The 16,027-nt window shown below is 44.8% G+C and overlaps 1 protein-coding gene across 3 annotated transcripts in view; it reads right to left on the reverse strand.

The window, feature by feature from the left end:
• Positions 1-1,611: 1,611 nt before the first annotated feature.
• The window catches only part of LOC102450627 (vasoactive intestinal polypeptide receptor 1-like), a 42,540-nt gene continuing 28,124 nt past the window's right edge, over positions 1,612-16,027 (reverse strand). The window contains exons 6-13 of one of the 3 annotated variants that reach the window (XM_075922879.1): positions 15,435-15,570; positions 13,699-13,852; positions 10,732-10,792; positions 9,815-9,887; positions 8,188-8,279; positions 6,934-7,063; positions 4,749-4,790; positions 1,612-2,864 (exon numbers count right to left, since the gene is read on the reverse strand). In XM_075922879.1, coding sequence (XP_075778994.1) covers positions 2,676-2,864; positions 4,749-4,790; positions 6,934-7,063; positions 8,188-8,279; positions 9,815-9,887; positions 10,732-10,792; positions 13,699-13,852; positions 15,435-15,570 — 877 coding nt within the window. In that variant the 3' untranslated portion in view covers positions 1,612-2,675. Of the gene's footprint in view, positions 2,865-4,748; positions 4,791-6,933; positions 7,064-8,187; positions 8,280-9,814; positions 9,888-10,731; positions 10,793-13,698; positions 13,853-15,434; positions 15,631-16,027 lie in introns of all 3 variants that reach the window. The other 2 variants (XM_075922881.1, XM_075922878.1) reach the window with 2 other exon arrangements.

A 16,027-nucleotide genomic window follows, 5' to 3' on the forward strand; every position in this document is an offset into this window, starting at 1 on the left:
TGCCAAGGGAGATGGTGGAATCTCCCTCTCCGGAGATATTTAAGAACAGGTTAGATAGACATCTGTCAGGGATGGTGTAGACGGAGCTTGGTCCTGCCTTGAGGGCGGGGGGCTGGACTCGATGACCTCTCGAGGTCCCTTCCAGTCCTATGATTCTATGATGGCACATCATTGCATTCACTTCAGCTGCAGGAAGGGGCCTTTTGTCGGAAAATCTTGTCTAGAGTGAGGCTGTCATCGCTGTAAATCTTTATTTCCCTGACTTCAAATGACCCACAGTAGAAAATATACTTCTGTCATATTTAATTTTCCACCTGCTGTGTAATGCCATGAAGATCTATATCACACCAGCCATTCTTATTTTTATTGCATGTGTTTAACATCAGCCAGCTAAAGAAACCACAAATCTGTCTGCTCACATTAAGTAAAGAGAATTTTAAACAAAGGATAAAAATGATGCTTCTTTTACAAGAAGCGCTGACATGGGGCCCGGAACAGACGTAATGTCTTACAGAAGACACTAGGGTTGCAGGAGCTGAAAGGTAAGATCCTAAGTAACAACTGGATGATGTGAAGTGTTTGGTTTAGAGTCTAGCTAGGTACTGCCTAGTTTTCAGTGAGAGAACTAGAGATACAAGGCTTGAAGTCAATAGAAAGGCTCTGGCTGATTCCAATGGGCTATGGGGCAGAGTTGTAATAATGGTATCTTCCAACAGAGTTAAAAATGTTTTGCAGCTCTAGATCATTGGACTCAAGGCAAAGCACGACAAAGGCCCAAACCCTGAGACACGCACTTTGCTCTAGTGCACTCCCAGGCATTGCAATAGGAAGTCAACTGAATACAATCTGAGTGTTGACTTGTGCCCAAAGACTTAGAGGGGAACCTATGGCCAAGGAGTCCCCAACTACTTGGAAACAGGAGACAGCGCCCTCCCATGCTGCCACCATGGATTCTGAACAAGGCCTCTCTGTGAGTCAGCATCTGTGGGGAGGAGGAGAGGGGATGGGGACAGGACTGGTTGGGGTTAGGCACTGGGAGGCCCTGCAGGTGGGGAGGGGTTGTTCATGGTCAACCTTGCCTAGTCTGGGAAGCTGATTTGGGCCTGTGTGACCTTACTTACACAGCCGACTCCATGGTGTGGTCCTTTCTAAGGGGGTCAAAGTGGAACTACCAGGAATGGGGGGAGGAAGGGATGCCAGAGGGACATTATTGCATCTGAGATATGTTTGGGCTCCCCCATTATCCTGGTCTGTGAAAGCCTCACGCCCTGTAATGCATTGGTCTTCACCACCCCCTGGGGGGGGGGGGCAAGGCAGTACTATTGGCTCTGCTTTACAGATGGGGAACTGAGACATTGAGGGGTGCAAATGTCACCCGCACTCTGTCCTGTATAGTGGCACTTAGACCACTCACAGTGAGAGATAAGAACAAGAGAGTGCTACCGCTTAAGCTGAGCACCAGCTGGCTTTATAGCTCCAGCTGTAGCGGCTCCTACACCAAACTCCAGAGATCCTGGGTTCAAGTACACCTGGTGGTAGTTATATAAAGTAATAAATAAAGTGGGGTTTTCCGGGTTTACCTGACAAAGGCAGTTTCACTCTGAGTGAAGCGCTTCTGAAATCCCTATCTGGCACCTCAATCACCTTCAAAAGCTCAGGCAAACTCCTTAAGGCCAGCTCACACAGGAAGGTTATGGTGACCAAAGCTTGATCCACTAGAGTCCTAATTAGGCAACCATCCTTCACTCCATGGTCCTGGCTTCCTGCAGCTAGGTTTGGGGGCAGGTCTTGTGTCCTATTATTCCTGAAAATAAAACCCTTCCCTCAACTGGACAATGGGAGGGAGCTTTCCAGGGCAAATCCTGACACAGGCTGCCTTCCCCTTAGCTTAATCCCAGGAGTTTCTCCTTGGAAGGGGCCAACCCAGCCTTGAATAAAGGCCTCAAGCTTTGGCGCACAGCTCCACCCTCCTGTTCGCAGAGAGGACTATTGAAGCAAAGAAGTTGTGAGTGCTCCATTGCCACCCAGCAAAGCTGTCCCCACGCCGTGGTTTGCTGGCTCCCAGTCCTCTGCTCTACCCATTAGCTCATAGCGCTTTGTTGCCAACGCCGACAACATGAGGGACACTGACCCCGGAAGCCATCTTTAGCTGAAATCCAGCAAAGCGAGAGAACACCAGCCTTGAACATCAGAATTGCCAGGAGAGATCAAACTAATGATCCATCCTCTATGCCCACTCTCCCCGAATCAGAACCGCCTAGGGCCAAGATTTGTAAATGGTACTAAAAATCATGAGACATGTTAAAGGGGACTGGTATTCAGAAGACAGATGCTCTGTACGTTCTGAAACGCAGTCCTCTTTCAAGTTCTCTCAAGTTGGGCAACCAAAATCATGGATTTGGTAGGGCCAGCTCCCCTTCTGGTGTAAATTGGTGCAGTTTCACTGACTTCCAAGGCCCTGCGTGGAACTACAGTAATTTAGCATTGGGGTCAGTGTACCCAAGGGAGTGAATTCTCCAGGAACGAAGGTTCAGGCCCCTAATTCTCTCTGTACCAGCAGTGAAGAGTGGAAGATGTTTGGGACAAGAAGGTCCGCCATGAGGAGCTTCATAGAATCCATATTGTCAATCTTTCCATTCATTTTGCAGGCGACAAAACCGCAACATCTCATAGGCTCACACGAAGGAGGTGCCATTCTGGGAGATGGATCTTTTCCTCTTAGGACTAATTTTTTCAAGCAGTGATAACTGAGTGACATAGTTGATGGGGCTGTTTTCTCTGGACATGGCCCGATGTTTGCGTGTGAAGTTCAGGTACTCTTGATATTGCCACTTGCGCAGTCGCTTCTTTAATTCAGCCTGAACCTAAGGAAAAGGGGGTGGGGAGAAGGCAGAGAGTGGGGGAGGGGGAGAGAAGATGAGCCAAAGGATTTGACACAGAATGAATGTGGCTACACCAACTTCATAGGCAGTTAGGCTACGGTTTTGAGAAATACTTGCACATTGTTACGTTTCTAAATCCAAATCAAGGAGCCTAAACAAATGGCCTGATTTTCGGAAGCCTTGAAGACTGAACAACTCTCATGGATTTTTAGTTTCTACCACCCACCCACCTCCACCCATTATCCTTCTGTATGTCAGGTCCTAGCACAATGTTGTTTGTGCTTTTGTCTGTATGGCCTCCAGTTTGAATCGCTGGCCCTGAGGTAAGCAACTGCCCTCTTTGCCCCACCCCCATCGGCAGGCCTGCTTCTGGCCTAACAGAGGAGAGCTCATTGGCTGTGGGTGGCATCAAGACCATGGCAGCTTCTCATGTGCCCACTGTTGGGAATTTAAGACACTTGAAGGCTTAGGTGGTAACTGAATGGTGGTTTTGAGAATGTGAAAGAAGCAGCCAGATAGTGCGAACCTTTGTAAAGCTGACCCCTTGTGACCTAGGAACACCAACCACACTGAAAGACCATGAGCCTGTGCACCCATGTGATTGTGGTGCTTTTGAAAATCCCACCTGAAACTTCCAAACTTGCGTACAGCCCAACTTGGCTTTTTAATGATTTTTTTATTGGGCAAATTCAGGTAAGTTCTGGCAAATCACAAGGCAAACCCCATATAGCACATGTGGAATATAAAAAAGCCTGCACCTTCCCTTGGCAAATACGCTCTTTTTAAAACCAGTGGCACTTTGTGACACGCCTTGGAAAATCTATCCAAGAGTCTTAACAATAATCAAAGAACACGGAGCATAAGACTGAACAAGTGTCTCTGAAACCACTCGGGGTGCCCTGGAGAAGAAAAGAGCTTGCTAGAGGAAATAAAATCTAAACAGAGATTCAATATGTATCTAGAGGGCATGTCTAGACTATGCTTTAATTTCAAAAGAGGATATGCAAATTCCGTGGGAATTTACATATCTTCTTCCGATCACTTATTCAAAAGCAGGTCTTTCAAAAGTGAAAGTAGTCTGGACGTAGTTTTTTTGGAAAAAACCCAACCTTTTTTGAAAAAAACGCTCTTCCTGAAAAAAGGAAGTTTACGCGGTTTTTTGAAAACGGGTTTTTTTTCTGAAAAAAATGCATCCTGAGTACTCTCACTTTCGAAAGACCTCTCACTTTCGAAAGCGATCGGAAGAAGATATGCAAATTCCCATGGAATTTGCATATCCTCTTTCGAAATTAAAACGTAGTCTAGATGTGCCTAGAGACACTAAGGGTACATCTACACTGCGGGACAAAGTCGAGTTAAGATATGCAATTTCAGCTACATTAATTGCGTAGCTTGAGTCAAAGTAGCAGAACTCAACTTTTGGAGATGTCAACACAGCAGGAAGTCGAAAGAGGAACACTCTTCCTTCGACTTCCCTTACTCCTCGTGCAATGAGGAACACCGAAGTCAGAGTAAGAAGCCTGTTATTTCTAAATTATTCCAAAATAACTGGCTTGCTGTGTAGACTATTTTGAAATAACCTAACAAAACAAACTCTCTCATGAAAGGAGAACCCCTAACCAAGGAATTGTTAAGGGGTTGCTACTTCAAAACTGATGTTGTAACTCTTCTGTAGTAGACCAGAATGGTAGGAATTTAGATAAAGCAAAGCAACACAGGCAGGAAGACAGCAAATGGCTATTTCATGCTTTCAGGAGGAGATCAAAGGAAAACATGATGGCCAAGCCTGGAAATTGGCACTCAAGCAAAACAATGGAAGCCTATCAGTTTGAAAGGTGCTTTTCAATCTCACGTCTTGCTACTTACCTCTCCATTTAAGAAGCAATATAGAAGGGCAACCACAAAACCCTACAAAAATAAGAAAAAATGGTCATTTCTGGGGAAAAAAAAGATGAATTTCAGCACCACAGGTCTTGGAGCACAGGTACAGCTGTTCCCCGAGTTATGACTACCTCCACTTATGACCATCCGCACTTACGACCAAAGCGGTCGTAAATGCAGATCCGAGTTACGAACGGCGATCCACGTTTATGAACAACGTGGTCGCCATGTAACTCTATGGGATCCGAGTTACGAACATTTCGAATTATGGACCAAACATTGGTCCATAACTTGTTCATAACTCGGGAAGCAGCTGTAATTGTAGAATGACATCAGCCTATTTAATAGCTGGATTAGAACACACAATAATATAATTTTTCCTGTCAGTATTTTGGTCGTGTGGCACAACTTATATGGCTTTCCTATTGAAACTAAACACTGTAATGGACTTGATATTGTATATGTGCAATGCTGCCTGTAATGGATATAATCAAAACACCTCCCATGTGTGCAAGGGGCCCTACACTGCTCGCAGTTACCCCCAGTTCTCCTTTCGCACAAGTAGAAGAGGCCTGTGGGTTTTGAAGCTGGGCTCTCGTGCTGCTGTTAGCAGTGCAGTCCTGCCTGTGGGGCACACGATCCTAAACAGCCAATGGTTTTGTTAAAATATGTTAACAGCGAAGTAGAAGGCTGAGGTTCTACTTCAGGGTTTTGACAGCTTCTTTATAAATATCAAGGCAAAAGCTGCCCTCAGTGAGATCATCAGAGACCAGACAAGTACTCACACTGAAGTTACAAAACTATGTGTTTTAAATATATGGGTGTGCTATTTTCCAAAATAGAGCAGACTGTTGTTTCTACACCCCTACATATCATATGCCCCAAATATTCTCCTCAAAGCCTGAAAATATCTTTCTGTAACCAACAGGCCATCCCCTGACCTCTGGTTCCTCCCTCGGATTAGTCTTTCCCGGGGCCTGTCACTGAGAGCATTGAAGTAGACAGCCAAGGGATAAGGGCAGCTACAGTCTGGGCTCAAAATTTCCACCCCAGGCTTTCTCCTAAGCGCTGCAGCTTTGCCAGAAAGTCCTTGTGCCCAGCATATGTCTTTAATTTGATTGTAAAGAGGTCAATGGTGCTGGAACAGTTTTCGGAGTGGTGGGGGAGATGGAGATTTTACTCCTGCTCATGCTAAGGCCAGCAGCCGGGCCCCCCAATATGGGGACAGTAGCCTGGACCCCAGGAGTAGCAGACAGGTTGCACCCTGCATGTGTGGTCCCGCAGCATGCCCACAGCAAGACCCATGGCCAGCAGAGAACACCCAAGTGGCAGTGGGCCCAGCAAGTAGGACCTCAGGCAGTAAGACATGAGGCCGGTGGCACATCTGGAGTATTGTGTCCAGTTTTGGGCCCCCCACTACAGAAAGGATGTGGACGCACTAGAGAGGGTCCAGCGGAGGGAAACCAAAATGATTAGGGGGCTAGAGCGCATGACCTATAGGGAGAAGCTGAGGGATTTGGGTTTGTTTAGTCTGCAGAAGAGAAGAGTGAGGGGGGATTTGATAGAAGCCTTCAACTTCCTGAAGGGGGGTTCCAAAGAGGATGGAGAGAGGCTGTTCTCAGTAGTGACAGATGGCAGAACAAGGAACAATGGTCTCAAGTTGCAGAGGGGGAGGTCTAGGTTGGAAATGTGGAAAAACTATTTCACTAGCAGGGGGGTGAAGCACTTGAATGGGTTACCTAGGGAGGTGGTGGAATCTCCATCCCTAGAGGCTGGGTTGATGTAGTTGGGATTGGTCCTGCCTTGGACAGGGGACTAGACTTGATGACCTCCTGAGGTCTCTTCCAGCTCTATGATTCTCTGACCCCTGGCAGCAGGGGCGAAGGGCTGGGACCCTGATCCTGGCCAGCTGCAGTTGTTGGTTTAACCAGACCCACCAATTAAGAACTCAAGTAGTGAATGATGGATGGACCCACAATGCAAGGAGAGGGGCTGATGTTATTTCTCCTCCCCAGCACCCATCACCTCTCTTTTATCCGGTTCGAACTTCCGCCAGCTCCCTCTGACCCACATCCCAGCCTGCACTAGACCCAGGCAAAGTGCTCCAGTTCCCCTCAGTGGATTGGTCAAGCTTGGGACAGTTATTAAATTCTGTCTTTGTTCGTCCTACCTGAAAGGAGCCCAAGCCCAGCTCAATAAAAAGTCTAGCTTCCAACCCCGTGCTTTCTGGACAAAACGCAAATACGATGTAGTGCACTCCAAAGAGGGGGATCAGGAGCAACGTGGATTTAGCTAGTCTCCTGGGAAATGGAAAAGAAAATACCATGAACATGGAAGATTTTTCAACATTTCAATTAATTTAATGGGAGGCATGAAGCTAACAGACGGAAGACGAAGGGCACCTGTGCATGGGGTGGCAATGCACACCATGGGGGTGTGATTTCTAAAGCACGCTAGCATGTTGCACATTGATTGATCTGGGTGGACCCCGTGGGTGTGGAATGGTGAACATGCACATGGGAATGTTTAGCGTGCACCATCAGGATTTACAAGGACCAGTGCAACACACTAATGCACTTTTAGCAATCACACCGCTGAAGGGCAACTAACAGCGCCAGGTAGACAAGACCTAAGTCCTCACTTTATCTCCAGGTGAGCTGAAGGGCAAAGCTGATGTGTGTGAACAGAGGCACCACGGCTAATGGTGGCAGGGTCACTCATTCTCTGTGCCAGGGCAATCTTTTTCCTCTCTCCTGGGTCAGTGGGCCTGGATGCTGGTCAATGGTACTCCTGATGGTGGTTCTTCTGATGGGGCCATCTGTCCATTATGAAATGGATGCCGGCCACCAATTCATTGCCCATAGATCATCCAACATCATTTGGGGGCTGGATTGGACTGGCAACCCAGTACTGAAATTCTCCAGCCTTACCAACCCCGTGAGCTGGCTAGTCCCCAGAAAGGTTCTAAGAGACCATTACAGAAGTTGCCGGAAGGGCCTGATTTCCTGGGGGTATGGAGCCAGAAAGAAGGGTTAAATAGCTGGGAACCAGATGCCTCTGAAGCTCATTAAACTACAGGGCATAGGTGATGTGCATAAAAAAAAAGAATGGTGGGGGGAGAGGAACCAAGTGTGGGGCAAAGCATGGACCCAGCCTATGCAGAGCGTGTTAACTTCATTACAGCTTGTTAGATGTAGGCTTTCCAGCTGCACCTTTTGGATGGTCTTGCACAGAGAGTTTTTTATCTGGGGCCTCTAGAAAGATGACGGATTTTTACCTTAGAAGGCAACTCTATTTTATATCTTTGCTTTGGGAGCTACTCTCCCTAGTAGTGACCAAGATGCCCCAGTGGGACACCCCCCCATAAGCAATATCTTACCACAGATCCCATGGGAGATAGTGGAAAACAGGTATCGTCACTTACACAAAATGGCTCGAATGGCTGCCGCCGACCTCTGGAGATTTCAATTTCTGCACCAGAATTCTGATGACATTGAGAAATATAATGAAGTTAATCTGCAAAGAGAAGACAGGGTTTCTAAACTCCCTCAGACACAGAGCCAGATCGTTAGTCGGTACAAAACAATAGCGATCCACTCAAGTCAAAGCAGCTTTATACCCACTGAGAATCTGGCTCTCAATCTTTACACAATCCAATAAATAAGAAGCACAAAACTTCCTCTCTAGCTGCCTACGGTGACACCCCCAAATCCTTATTTAGGTACCTAAGGAAACAGCCTGGGTTTCAATTATAATGTGCTTCCATAATGATACTGAACAATAGGGTTCCCTGCTCAGAGATGGAAAATGAGGCCACTTTTTGTGAGATGCCTCAGTATGGATGTTGATGCTAATCTTTAGGCATTTCTACAATCTTCCACAAAACAGATGTTGCAATACAACTTAAGCCAGTAAGCATCTTCCCTGCATATACAGTGACCCAATTTTGTCCTAAAAGCTCGATTGCAAAATCCACTGGCATAAAGTTGGAGCAAAGACTGATGAGCGTCTGGGTAGAGCACAATAGTGTTCATGGTTTGAAGAGAAAACCGAAAAATGAAACCAAGGGAAAGATAAATGACTAGGTACAGGCACATCCCAAGCTCTTTATTATTAGCATTCATTTGTATTGTGGTAGCTCTGAGGAGCCTCAGTTATGTGGTACTAGGTGCTGTACAAACACAGCGCAAATAGCTACCTCATGCTCCATGGAGTTTGCAATCTAAGTACCTCCACACATTTAGGGGATGGATTCTGAGGCCAGATACATGAGTGCATGATAGATGACTTTACAGGTTACTGTACACACTGATTATGTCTAGACTGGCATGATTTTCCGGAAATGCTTTTAACGGAAAAGTTTTCAGTTAAAAGCATTTTCGGAACAGAGCGTCTAGATTGGCACGGACGCTTTTCCGCAAAAGCACTTTTCGCGATCGGGGCTTTTTTGCGCAAAACAAATCTGAGCTGTCTACACTGGCCCTTTTGCACAAAAGCTTTGTGCAAAAGAGACTTTTGCCCAAACGGGAGCAGCATAGTATTTCCGCAGAAAGCACTGATTTCTTACAGTAGGAAGTCACTGCTTTTGCTGAAATTCAAGCGGCCAGTGTAGACAGCTGGCAAGTTTTTCCGGAAAAGCAGCTGATTTTCCAGAAAAACTGGCCAGTCTAGACACAGCCACTGAGTTTAATCTGAATGAGCCTTTGAGGCTAAATTTTTCTTGTGGGTAATTAGCCTTGTGGGTGCTCTTGCACTGTGGCCAGCTTCAGCTGCCTTTGCACACACATAGCTTACATCGGCTTAAATGGAGCTTTATAAAAACATACCAGGGCGGCATTTCGCCCTTCGTTTGTAATTTTCATGCATTTCACTGCTGCTTGTCTCTGTCTTCCACTCACGCTATAGCAAGCGTTACGCAACAATTCCCAGCTTCCTAAATTCAACACAAATTAACTGCGGCATGCAGCACTGTCTCCCTGGCTTACTGAACAGAGAGACGTGCTTAGCTTTCAGTTCTTCAAAGGATGCCGCAGATCAAAGGCAAAACTCACTAATACAGATAGCAGTATGGGTCCCTTGATGATCCATAACACCGCTGCATTCTCATCATCATCATCCCAGCATCTGAAAGAGGAAACTAATTAATTACCTGAGCTGATTTGTGCTGAATATTAAATGACTCAAGTCTTCGTACAGAAAAGTGGCTGTCATTAACTCTTGTTGGAAGCAGGTTAAAAGCATCTCCCCAAAGTTCTTGCAGCTTTTCGCTTGGCAGAAGTTTTCTCTATAGCAGGGGTGGGCAATCATTTTTGAGGGAGGAGAGTACGCCAAGAACTTGGAAAGCAGTTAAAGGTCACACTCTTCCATGATATTAATGGAGGAAGTGTGAGGTCTGGGATGGAGATATAGGACAGTTACAATACACGGCATAATCATTCAAATGCAGGAGTTCATATATACACTATTGCTAACCCCGAATGTTCCAAAATGGAGCAGAATGCCCCAAAATCATGTGATTGGCTTAAAACCCATGCCTTGTAGAAATACAATGATCATTTGCTTCTTTTTATTTGTCTTCTGGCTTCAGAGTGCACGTGCTTCATATTGTCAAGTTTTCCTCGCAACTGCAAAGGCTAGAAATATATTTTAAAATGAAAGGCAAGAGTCTACTAAAATCTCATGAATGCAGCAGCTGGGGAGATAAGAAAACTATTTCAACATTGTGAGATTTGTGATCCAATCATGAGCGACCAGTGCTGATGTAATTTGGGAGATCGTTCTCAAAATTCCTTCCTCATTTGCCTATTTCTGAATTTGAAGAAGCTCAGAAATGCTAATTCTTGTGATTCAAACCTTTTGTTACTTTTTAAACCCCCCTTGTTGATGAATCTTTTTAAACCCCCCTTGTTGATGAATCACATTTATAGTGCACAATGTAAGGCTTAACCCCACTGTGATTTCGATTTACCCTGTATTCTGTCTGTAGATTCTGGTAAGGATCCAAGCAGACATCACAACAACAGGCGTTCCTGGAAAAGTCAATGTGGAATACAACATGGTATTATTTGGAACAGCAAAACCCATGCAAACTTTATCCTCAATTTCACAGATTCCAAGGTCAGAAGGGGCTAATGGGACCATCTAACCTGACCTAACCTCCCTAAAATAATTCCTAGAACAAATATTTTGCAAAAACATCCAATAGTGAGCTAAAAGTTGTTGGTGATGGGAAATCCACCACAACCCTTCATAAATTGTTCCAATGATTAATTATTCTCACCATGAAACATTTACATCTTATTTCCAGGCTGAATATTTTATAGGGTTACAAAACTTCAGATAGGTTACAGTATAAATGCCAAACAATTGGTATGAAGCAATCTTGCAAGGAAAGCATTTAGGGTACGTCTACACAGCAGTGTTATTTCAGAATAACTGATGTTATTGAAAATAACATATAGCATGTCTAGACTACAATCCTTTATTTCAAAATAACGTTGAGATGGCGGACTTCTTACTCCAACTCCTGGTAACCCTCATTTCATGAGGGCTACGTCTAGCCTGGCATGAATTTCCGAAAATGCTTTTAACGGAAAAGTTTTCCGTTAAAAGCATTTTCGGAAAAGTTCGTCGAGATTGGCAAGATGCTTTTCCACAAAAGCACTTTTTGCGGAAAAGCATTCTTGGCCAATCGAGACGCGGTTTTCCGCAAAAAACCCCTGATCGCCATTTTCGCCGTCAGGGCTTTTTTGCGGAAAACAATACTATGCTGTCTACATTGGCCCTTTCACGCAAAAGTCTTTCGGAAAAAGACTTTTGCCCGAACGGGAGCAGCATAGTATTTCCGGAAAAGCACTGATCATTTTACAGGAGATCGTCAGTGCTTTTCCGGAAATTCAAGCAGCCAGTGTAGACAGCTGGCAAGTTTTTCCGCAAAATCAGATGATTTTGCGGAAGAACTTGCCAGTCTAGACACAGCCGAGGAGTAAGGAAAGTCAAAGGAAGAATGCTCTTCCTTCAACTTCTTGTGGTGTAGATACTGCCAAAAGTTGAATGAAGCTATTTTAACTTAAGCTATACAATTGATGTAGCTGAAGTTGCGTTTCTTTAGCCCTGCTGTGTGCATGTGCCCTTAGACTCCAGTTCAAGACCAGTGAAGACAAGATACACAAGCAAGAGAAAGAAAATATATTTTAAGAGGGGATTAGAAAAGGCTGGTGACTCACTGAGGCAGAGCGCAAGCCAAAGGCCTGCGTATGAATTCTAAGCTTTTTTATGTTAGGAAAATTCACCTATAGTTACTCCAATTCTGAACTACTCTGGGCAGAGGAGTCTAGTCCACCACCAATGTAACTCTCTGAATGCAAGGGAAATTGTATATTTCCATCATGACCAGTATAAGAATCACCACACCAGACTAGTTAATGTCATTCTAATAGTCTCCTGACAGGTATCTAGGAATCTGTGAGGTCTATTCCGGCTTTTGCTCTTTCCTGGCCTTAATTAGTGTTTGCAATTAGATGACTGTTTAGAAGTCTTATTCATCTGAGCATCACAACACCCATTTGAGACAGGTAACTAAGCTTGCTCTCATTTTCTAGATCAGGAAATTGAAGCTCACAAAGACCGAGGGCCACCTTTTCAAAAGTGGTCTTTAATTTTCAGTGCTTCAAACTTTGAGTGCCCAGCATTAAATACCTAATGGCTGTGTCTAGACTGCATCCCTTTTCTGTAAAAGGGATGCAAATTAGACACATCGCAATTGCAAATGAAGCGGGGATTTAAATCCCCCCCGCTTCATGAGCATAAAAATGGCTGCCGCTTTTTCCGGCTCGGAGCTTTTCTGGAAAAAAGCAACAGTCTAGACGCAGATCTTTCGGAAAATAAAGCCTTTAAAATAAGGAATAAGGGATCTTTCGGAAAAGGCTTTATTTTCTGAAAGATCCACGTCTAGACTGGCGCTTTTTTCCGGCAAAGGTCCGAGCCGGAAAAAAGCGGCAGCCATTTTTATGCTAATGAAGCGGGGGGGATTTAAATCCCCGCTTCATTTGCAATTGCGATGTGTCTAATTTGCATCCCTTTTACGAAAAAGGGATGCAGTCTAGACATAGCCAATGAGAAATGCTCTCTTCAGTCAAGTCTGTGGCAAAACTCCTCATTTCGATGGGGCCAAGATTTCAACTTTCGGACAGATGTTTCAAAAGTGTCCACTAATTTTGGGTGCCTCCATTTTTGGAACACCCAGTCTGACATGTGGCATCCCAGTCACTGCAAGTGTGCAATATATAGAATTACATTTATCTACCCCACGGGGACATTGTGTGGCCTGATGAAAATAATTCTGGTAAAGTTGTGTCTTAGTCCAGTGCATTATGAAGGCAAAAATCAGACTAGAAGTCATTAGTTCTGGTTCCCAGACCCACCTACGGGGGGGTGCAAAGGGAACGGTTGTCCCAGGGCTGGGTGATTCTAATGGGCTATTGCTACGGCGGCAGGAGCATCAGCTGGAGCCACAGATCCTTTAAAATCGCCACTGAAGCATTGGGCGGTGTGCTCCAGAGCACCCTACCGCATTCTCCAGCTGGCTCTGATGGGGCACTAGCCCCACCCCTTCTGCCTGAGGCTCCGCCTCTTCCATTCTGTCAGGCACCTTGCCAGCTCCTCAGATCCATATAGCCACACTACTGAGTGCATTACTCTCTCACCACTGGACACTCCACAATGCATCCAGAAATTGACTGCCCTCTCCAAAATTTCCAGGTGGGATTTTTTGTAGCAAAAATAAACAAACTGCTGTAGTTTCATTAAACATATCTGTCTCACAAATAGACGATGATCACTGAAAACACATCTCCTGGCACACGATTTTCAGCACCCTGGACATAGCTGCAAGAAGGCAAATATGCAGAAGGAGAAAACAAGACAGTATACTAACCCCAGCCAATCAAAATGAACCACCACACATACTGTTTGCCAGAAACAAAGGTCAACAGCAGCAGTGTTTGCAAGTACATCCCTTCTACCAGGAGCCAGAAGAAGTTGGCTAGAATGCTGAACTGAAAAAACACCATTGCAACCTTACATCCAACCTGGAGACACATAGGAAAAGGAGAATATTAGCTGCAGTCTCTGAAATCAGTCACCTTGCAGGCCCTGGGGAAAAGCTGGAAAACTTTGAACCAAGAGCAGTATGCCTTTACACAAGGTCTGATCCAAAACCTACTGAAGTCAGTAGAGGATTTATCACTGATACCTGTGGGGTTTGGATTATACCCATAGATTAAATCCAAAATGGATTATACCCATAGATTAAATCATGAACGTGAAAATTTGCGCTCTATTGTGGCCCAAACTCACTGCTGATGTAAGCGGATGCAATTCCACTAAAGTGAACAGAGTTGCGCTCTTGTACACCAGAGCTGAGTTTGGTCCTTGGCATTTCTTTCTGTGTCTGTGATGTGATTTGCTACTTTGGTAGACTGAGGGTTGTGTAAGAATTGCAAGCTATCGCTTTAAAAGTTTGAAGGTTTTCCTGATTCTGCTTACAGACTAGGGGGTCTTTGAAGGAAAACATGCAATCTGGGCCTATCGGGGTCAGTCTGAGGCGAGACAGCCCTAACCTTTTCGAGCATACGGACCCCTTTTCAATCTATTAACATTTTATGGACACCACCCTCCCCCCCCAAAAAGAATATAGCTGTTTTCAAACAATCCATTACTCGATAATCATTTGATGTATTCACGTCACGTGATGCACTCTTGTACACCAGAGCTGAGTTTGGTCCTTGGCATTTCTTTCTGTGTCTACCCTACGGGGACATTGTGTGGCCTGATGAAAATAATTCTGGTAAAGTTGAGTCTTAGTCCAGTGCATTATTCAGGCAAAAAATCAGACTAGAACTCATTAGTTCTGGTTCCCAGACTCATTAGTTCCAGTTCCCAGACTATAACAGAGTTTAAAGAGAAGCTAGATAATTTCATGGAGGTTAGGTCCATAAAAGGCTATTAGCTAGGGGATAGAAATGGTGTCCCTGGCCTCTGTTTGTTAGAGGCTGGAGAAGGATGGCAGAAGACAAATCACTTGATCATTGTCTTTGGTCCACCCCCTCTGGGGCACTTGGTGCTGGCCGCTGTCGGCAGACAGGCTACTGGGCTACATGGACCTTTGGTCTGACTCAGTATGGCCGTTCTTATGTTCTTATGTATGTTCTTATGTGATCATGGAACTAAATATTTATTTATAATTACACAATATACAAATATTTATGAATTAAAATGCATAAGTGTTTTAAACACTGTACATTCATTTTAATTTCTACATTAAACTTTCCACGGACCCCCTAGACTACTGTCATGGACCACCAGGGTCCTGCAGACCACAGGTTGGGAGCCGCTGGCCTACAGTAAAGTAGTGTGAGATGTGCCTCTCTGTTTTAGGGAGCGTTCCATTTGGTCTCTGGGTTTTTTTTGGTGTGTCAATTATTTAAATTCTATTCAGTAAACTAGTGCCACCTTGCAACCCTCCAGAAAGACAAAAACATAAATACTCTAACTTCTCTGTGCAATACCATGAGCATAACAGTATCTGGAAGGATGATGATTTCGGATCTATTTTTTCCCATAAAACAAACAAACAAAAACCCAGACAGAACCAGGAAATCTCAGTGTCACCTCTGTAACAAGGATTAGCCAGCTACACCAAATACTGCGGGTGCGGGGGAAGGATATTGATACCGTTGACATTAAGCAGTGGTCCATATTTTCATCAGCAAACAAAACAGCATCTTTAATGAAAACAGCCACGGCTCTGAGGATGAAAGAGACAAACAGGTGCATGTGGATGTAATTCCGTGTACAGTGGAATTTTCTGAAATGAGAAAATAGAAAGGAAAAGCCTTCTTCAAAGAGCAGTCCTCCCCATTTAAACAGCCCAAACAGGAAGACCTTCTGTCTTTAGACATAACGCAGCGAGTCAAAACTAGCACAGTCGTTCCCTGTCAGCCTGGAACCTAAGACTCCATCTTTAGAAGCAAAGCAATAGATTGGCTCATTCTCTCTGTTGTTGGGCCCTTACCCCTATCACTATGGAGACTGACAGTTGTGGTGACAGTTTTATGCCTATCCACTGGGAAACCGGCTGAGGCAATTATGGCTTGATTCAGTGCTTATTGTAGATGCCTCCTTTTGATTCCAATGGCTATTGGATTGGCTTCTCATTGCATAGGACACTGTGTTGATGTTAAATAACAATAACTTCCGTTCAT

This window comes from Pelodiscus sinensis, chromosome 2 (assembly GCF_049634645.1).
Source record: "Pelodiscus sinensis isolate JC-2024 chromosome 2, ASM4963464v1, whole genome shotgun sequence".
Classification (NCBI taxonomy): Eukaryota; Metazoa; Chordata; order Testudines; family Trionychidae; genus Pelodiscus; species Pelodiscus sinensis.